This window comes from Octopus bimaculoides, chromosome 16, assembly GCF_001194135.2.
Source record: "Octopus bimaculoides isolate UCB-OBI-ISO-001 chromosome 16, ASM119413v2, whole genome shotgun sequence".
Classification (NCBI taxonomy): Eukaryota; Metazoa; Mollusca; class Cephalopoda; order Octopoda; family Octopodidae; genus Octopus; species Octopus bimaculoides.
The window spans coordinates 23,435,117-23,442,555 of record NC_068996.1 but is presented as its reverse complement, the minus strand read 5'-3'; the positions used below and the strand labels follow the sequence as shown (position 1 = coordinate 23,442,555).

The 7,439-nt window shown below is 38.7% G+C and overlaps 1 protein-coding gene across 7 annotated transcripts in view; it reads right to left on the bottom strand.

The window, feature by feature from the left end:
- The window catches only part of LOC106868886 (uncharacterized), a 113,406-nt gene that overhangs the window by 23,180 nt on the left and 82,787 nt on the right, over window positions 1-7,439 (bottom strand). For all 7 annotated transcript variants that reach the window (XR_001409349.2, XM_014914340.2, XM_052973596.1 and 4 more), the window contains exon 9: window positions 2,834-2,959. Coding sequence is in view for 6 of the 7 variants with exons in the window: in XM_014914340.2 (XP_014769826.1) it covers window positions 2,834-2,959 (126 nt within the window). In the remaining variant the exon portion in view is untranslated. The remainder of the gene's footprint in view (window positions 1-2,833; window positions 2,960-7,439) is intronic.

Here is a 7,439-nt window from a genome sequence, read left to right as displayed (position 1 = left end):
TATATATATATATATATATATAGAGAGAGAGAGAGAGAGAGAGAGAGAGAGAGAGAGAGAGAGTATATACAGGTAATACAGATCCTCTTCCAGATCTTCCTTACAACTGGGATACTTTTCAGAAAATTAAAGAAAGGCATATGTCCTATACATAAGGAGGTAGCGGAGTAGATGCTCAAAATTATACACCTGTATCTCTAACCTCCCATGTCAGCAAAGTCATGGAATGCTTTGTCAGGAGGAAATTGATTGTGTTCTTTGAAGATAATGGCTTGTTCCCTGACATTCAGCATAGTCTCCACTCAGGAAGAAACTGCCTTACACAGCTTTTGCAGCATTAAGACAGGGCTTTGAAATAACTCAGGAATCACTCAAAAGTGGATGTGATAAATCTCTTCTTTGCAAAAGCCTTTGATAAGGTCGGCCATGGGATGATATGTCTCAGAGACTCAGCATAGTTGGAAGACTAAGAAAGTGGTTACACGCCTTCTTAAAAGACAGAAGCCAGGATGTGGCAGCCAGTGGAGCTCTCTTGATGGAGACAGAAATAGAGGGTGGAGTAACTCAAGGAACTGTCTTGAAGCAACTGCTGTTTATGGTGGCCTCTCAAATATGCTATCAGTTATGTTGACAGCCACACTTACTAGCTATGTAGATGGCACAAAAACAGTACAAGCAATGAAGGAACCTTCCAAAAATAATCTTCTACACAACAATCTAGATTCCAAATATAAATGGGCTGAAGAAAACAACATGCAAGTAAATGCAAGTAAATCCCAAGCCCTCTGCTATCAAATAGCTAGTTCTCACATACGGCAACAATACTTTGGGACTGAACCTCCCAAGATACATGGCTGCAAAGCAAGCCTCTCAACCACACAGATATGTCTGCACCTATGCTTTACATGCAGATATTCGAACCATGTGACTACATTTTAAAATATGTAAATTTTTGTTCTGAATATATTTGCCCATATGTGGTTTTTATATTTCTAAGGAAAGGATGGAGGTGGTGGTGGTAGCAGCAGCAGAGGTGGAGGTGGTGGTCAGGTTAAAGAATGTAATAATAAATATGTGTGTGTGTGTGTGTGTATATATATATATATATATATATATATATATATATATATATATATACACACATATATATATATATGTATGTATATCTATATATATATATTTGTGCAAAACCAACAGATGGTATCTCCAGTAAAATAAGGCATCATTGTTGAAATTTCATATTTCCCAATATACACACATACACGTATTTACTTTTATATAACAGGCAAGTTAATATTTCCCCATGACATATCATGTTTCCATGAGAAACTGGAAATGAATGATGGTTACTTATTTTATAACTATCAATCGATGTCAACACAATGCTACACGCACACATACACATGCATGCACACACACACACACACACACACACAAATACACTACCCTACACACACACACAAATACACTACCCTACGCACACACACAAACATACTACCCGAACCCCCCCACACACACACATACATACATACATACAAGTTTCTTTCTGCTTCTATCCACCAAACTGATAAGTCTTTGGTCAGCCAGGTGTTGTAGTAGTAGAAAGAGTCTTGAGGTGCTACACAGTGAAACTGAACCCAAAACTACATGATTGAGAAGCACACTTCTTAACGAGACTGCCAGTCTTGCACTCACACAATTCAGTTACAAACTATGATCCCTCCTGTCACAGATGACAGTCAAGGGTTCTGTAATTTCTTGCTGAACACCCTACACAGATAGGTAATATTTATTACCACTTAAACGTAGATATTCTGTTAGAACAAACTTTGCTGCAGTAGATGCCATGGGAGAAACTCATGTATATACCATGGGAGAAACTCATGTATATACCATGAGAGAGTTTCTCTCATGGTATCTACCTTGATAAAGTTTGTTCCCACAGAGCATCCATGTTCAAGTGGGAATAAATATTACCTCTTAGTATTAACACTGCCTCTGTCACTGATATATATTTCCTACACAAATGATTTGTTTGTAGTGATCAAATTTATGTGTTGCACATTAGCTCTTTCACTCCATCAAACCAACATTGCCTGTGCAGGTGCGGAGCATGCCACAAGCCAGATGTCAAAGTGATTGCAGAGTAACATGAAATGAAATATTTTGCTCTAAACCAATGTGCAACCTGGTCAGTGGAAATCAGAACTACACTCTTGTAAACATGAGAGCAATACTCAAACCAAGGCCATGTTCCATCACTATAAAGTGTAATGGGTAAAACCCCACTTTGGTCATGAATGAAGATTGCATCTAGAAAGTTCCCCTTTGAGGCACAAGTCTGGGCAAGGTTGTCTATGAAAGACCAGCAGTCGCCCATGCATGCCAGTCTCTCCTCTCCACTCCACACCACTGATGTTGTCCAAGGGGAAGGCAAAGGCTGATACAGCTTGGCACCAGTGATGTCACAACTCATTTCTACAGCTGAATGGAAGTGGAGCAATATGAAATAAAGTGTCTTGCTCAAGAACACAACACACAACACACAGATTCTGGGAATCGAATTTACTAATTCATGACTGTGAGCCTGATAGTCTAACCACTGAGCCATGCATCTATGTAACACAAAAAAATAGATTACAAAGTACACTTATAAAAATAAACAAACCACATTTGATGACATTTTGTTAGAGAATATTCTAAAGCAAATTGGGCAAATCTACTTTCATTTAATTCTGAAAATACCAGAATCTGAAATGAAAGACTCCCCACATATTTACAAATTAAACTGAATAGCTCAGGGCTTGCATTGGAGTACTTGGGTTATACATACCTCTAAACATATGTTCTTGTAGTTATCTTGAAGCAAGGAGTTATTATAAGAAGATTTTTGCAAGTCTAGTGAGTAAATTCCATCTGTCCACACATTATGTTCTGGAGCAACAAACCAGTCATTAGTCTGAAACAAGAATAAGAGAATTGTAGTGAAAGACAAAAACGAAAGGGGATAATGATGATGATTGGATGATAAGATAAGCCATGTTGCAGACTTGTCTAGGTTATGACAAATAATAATAATAGTAATGATGATGATGATGATGATGATGACTTCTTTAATAACCACAAGTGTTTACATTAAGAAAAACATTATGGACAGCACCAGACAAACCAAAGAATGTGTTTGTGTGAGTGTGTGTTGTTGTGAAGGCTTTGTGTGTAAACAAGACTAACAAAATTTTTAAAAAAAGAGAAATCAACAGTGTGTAATCTTTAATAGGTTGGAGACATTTGAGAGCTGCTCATGAAAAACCCCCATAAAAACTATGGGTATCCTGACTTTTGGGGCAGGTGCCTTCCTATCCTTTCCTCTTTTCCAACTGCAGGCCTATGCTCAGGGTAGGCCCGATCACTTGTACCATTCTTGCCATCCACCTTTCAGCAAACTGGCTAATAATAATAATGACCTTGGTACTTAGGAAAATGAACCAACTAAAGGAACCAACTAAAGGAAAAAAGTACCAACTGAAGGAAAAATCCCAAACAATCAACCACCTGCTCTTCATCGATGATTTGAAACTGTATGGCCCAATGCCAGCGCCGCCTTGACTGGCTTCTGTGCTGGTGGCATGTAAAAAGCATCACCCGATCATGGCCATTGCCAGCCTCCTCTGGCCCCGGTGCCAGTGGCACGTAAAAGGCACCCACTACACTCACGGAGTTATTGGCATTAGGAAGGGCATCCAGCTGTAGAAACACTGCCAGATCAGACTGGAGCCTGGTGCAGTCTCCTGGCTTCCCAGACCCCGGTCGAACCGTCCAACCCATACTAGCATGGAAAACAGACGTTAAATGATGATGATGATGATGATGATGATGATGATTAGAATGGAATTTGAACTCAAGAAGTACAGAATAATCTACCTAAAAAGAGGCAAGGTACAGTCCCTAGCAGGGATAGAATTACTGAATAGAGACTTAAACAAACTGAAACGGAAGGATTCAAATCCCTTGATGTGCTACAGTTCAACGAGATAATGGAAAAGGAAATGAAAGAGCAAACGAAAATGGAGTATTTCCAAAGACTGAGGTTAATGTTGTGCTCAAAACTGACTGGATGGAATAAAATCCAAGCAGTTAATATGTGGGCACTAGCATCACTTTGGTACGGAGTGGGGATTATGAAATAGCAAAAAAGAGAAGTGAAGAAAATGGATACCAAGACCAGAAAAATGTTGACAGTACATGGAGCCTTCCACCCTAAGAGTGATACGGATAGATTGTACTTGTCCAGAAGAAAGGTTGGGAGAGGTTTGATCAGTTGCCAGGATTATATTGAAGTAGAAGAAAATAACCTATGGTGGTATATTAAAAATACCATGGAGACACTGTTGAAACACATGAAAAAGTCTGGTGTCATCAAAACTGAAAATTTTGTGAAATAAAGAAAAATTTAATCAAGAAATGAACAAAAAAAAAAAGGAAAAGCATGGAAGGAAAAAATGTATGGTCAGTTTGCAAGAGATGTGAATTCCAAGACAAATACAGAGGACTGGTAGCTATAGAAGAGAAGGAGTGACCTGGAAATAGAGACAGAAGCACTCATATGCGCAGCTCAGGAACAAGCATTAAGGACCAACTATATGAAGTGCAGAATAGACAATACTACTGATAGTGACAAATACAGAATGTGTGGTGAGAGGGGTGAAACGGTATGGCACATCATTAGTGAATGCCCGAAATTAGCACCACATGAATACAAAAGACACCATGACAATGTGGCAAGAATAATCCATTGGGGGCTCTGTGGAAATCACGGCCTACAAAAAGCAAAGACGTGGCATGACCAAATTCCAGAAGGAGTTACTAAATATGAGAATTGTAAAATCCTGTAGGATGCAATGATCCAATGTGATCCCCCATCAGACATCAAAAACCGGACATTGTTGTGGTGAATAAAAAAGAAAATGTATGATAATCGACATAGCATGTCCTGGTGACAACAGGGTCAATGTGAAAGAAGAAGAAAAAAATAAGCAACTATGACAATTTGAAGTGGGAAACACGAAGGTTGTGGTCAATGAAGAGAGTAGACGTGATACCAATAGTAATTGGTACACTTGGAAGTATCAGCACTCAACTACCAGCATGGCTGAAAAAGATTGGTGCAAGTGTGAAGGTAGAACATCCACAAAAATCAACATTGCTTGAAGCTGCAAGAATTCTTCGCAGGGTTCTTGAAGCATGATCAGTAAACAAGTGTCACCTTAGTCTGCTGGTATTTTCTATCATACCTAGCAAAATAAGCTGTGAGTTTTCATCACATCATCATCGTTTAACGTTTACTTTCCATGCTGGCATGGGTTGGACTTTTTGACTGAGAATTGGTGAGCCAGATAGATTGGAGCCCGGTGCAGCTATCTGGCTCGCCAGATAGCTGCACCGGCTCCAATCTGATCTGGCAGAGTTTCTACAGCTGGATGCCCTTTCTAACGCCAACTACTCTGAGAGTGTAGTGGGTGCTTTTGCATGCCACTGGCACGAAGGCCAGTCAGGTAGTACTGGCAACGGTCACGCTCAAATGGTGTTTTTTACATGCCACCTGCACAGGAGCCCCCTCATAATAATAATAATAATAATAATAATAATAATAATAATAATAATAATAATAATGGTTTTAGAATTTGGCACAATGCCAGCAAGCTCAAAGGAGAGGGTAAGTCAATTACATCAATCCTAGTGTTCAACTGGTGCTTATTTTATCGACTTTGAAAGGATGAAGGACAAAGTTAAACTCAGAGGGACAAAATGGCAGAATCATTAGCATTTGCCTGGCATGCTGATGATTCTGCCGTCTTGCCAATAATGATGATCCTCATCATCGTCATTTAACGTCTGCTTTCCATGCTGGCATGGGTTGGATGGTTTGACTGAAAACTGGTAGGCTGTGGAGCTGCACTAGGTTCCCAACTGATTTGGCAAGGTTTCTACAGCTAATTGCCCTTCTTAGCACTAACCTTTCTGAGAGCACAAGTGACATTGACTTGAAACCAGCATTAGCCATGACTATGGTCTCACATGCCTTGACAGATCCACACAAGCATGGTGTATAGCCATAGGTCTTGGTCACCTGTCACTGCCTCCATGCTCAAATGGTGTTTTTTACATGCCACTGGCATGGGTGCAGTCAGACGACACTGGCATTGGCTATGACTATGATTTCACTTGGCTCAACAGGTCTTCATGAAAATGCAGCTCAAAGGTTGCCATTAAAGAGCAAATCACAGAAGGCCGCAACTCTCTTATGGAAAACAACTTCCAGGCAGGATTCCAAAAGTGACAGGAATGCTGGAACCAGTGTATTGCTGCACAAGGTGACTATTTCAAAGGAGATGATGTTAAAACTTAGGTAAATAAGTTATTTTTTATTAAACATAACTAGTCCGGAAACCTTTTGATACCACCTCATACATACATATACACATTATATTTGAATAATCAAATGATCAATTAATGACATTTTGAAAATATTTAAAGGGGATTATATTTCTAGGACGGCTTCAGTAAAAATTCATTTGTTTTGAGAATATAATTTTTTCCTTCCACTTCTATGGTGGAGTGAGGTTTACTGCATATAGAATTACTAATCCACTATATTGACATTACCAGCTTGAGAAACAGCAAAAATAGGCTTAATGTTTGGCCAGGAAACCCTGGGTAGCTGAATTTCATATGGCTTTAGTGGGATTTTTATTAATAATAGATATATACATCATCATCCTTGCACATGTTCAGTACACTGCTAGACAAATCCTTCAGTATGTTCTTCCCACCAACCATAGTCTGACGTTTTCCTCATCCATGTTTGGGATTGAAGAATTTAACTAAGTCTTCATTCCAACTTCTGCATGATCTTGCCCTTCTTTTTCTGGACATGGTGTCCACTCTGTCAATTTGCGATTCCATCTATTGTTCTCTCTTCTAAACACATGTCCCATATAAGACCATTTCAGAGTTTTTATTTTCCAGATGATGTCCATGGCACCTGTTGCTATTATACATGAATCAGAAACATAGACTTTCAATAGAAGTGTTGAAAATAAATTAAGAGGAACACAAAGAGCCATGGAAAGAAGAATGCTGAAGATTAACAAAATGGATAAGTGGAGAAACAGCAGAAAAAATGGCAACATACATGTACACACTTACATACATACATACATACATACATACATACATACATACATACATACACATCCTGAGAGTTCATATTCTAATAGCACAGATAAAAGAGAAAGGAGGATCATCTTCATACAGGTTCATCATAGATAGATAAACAGATATCTGGAGAGATCATATTCAAATCTCATAAAGAAGGGAAAGGAGAATATGAATAATTCTTTATACATATGTATATATATATATATATATATATATATATA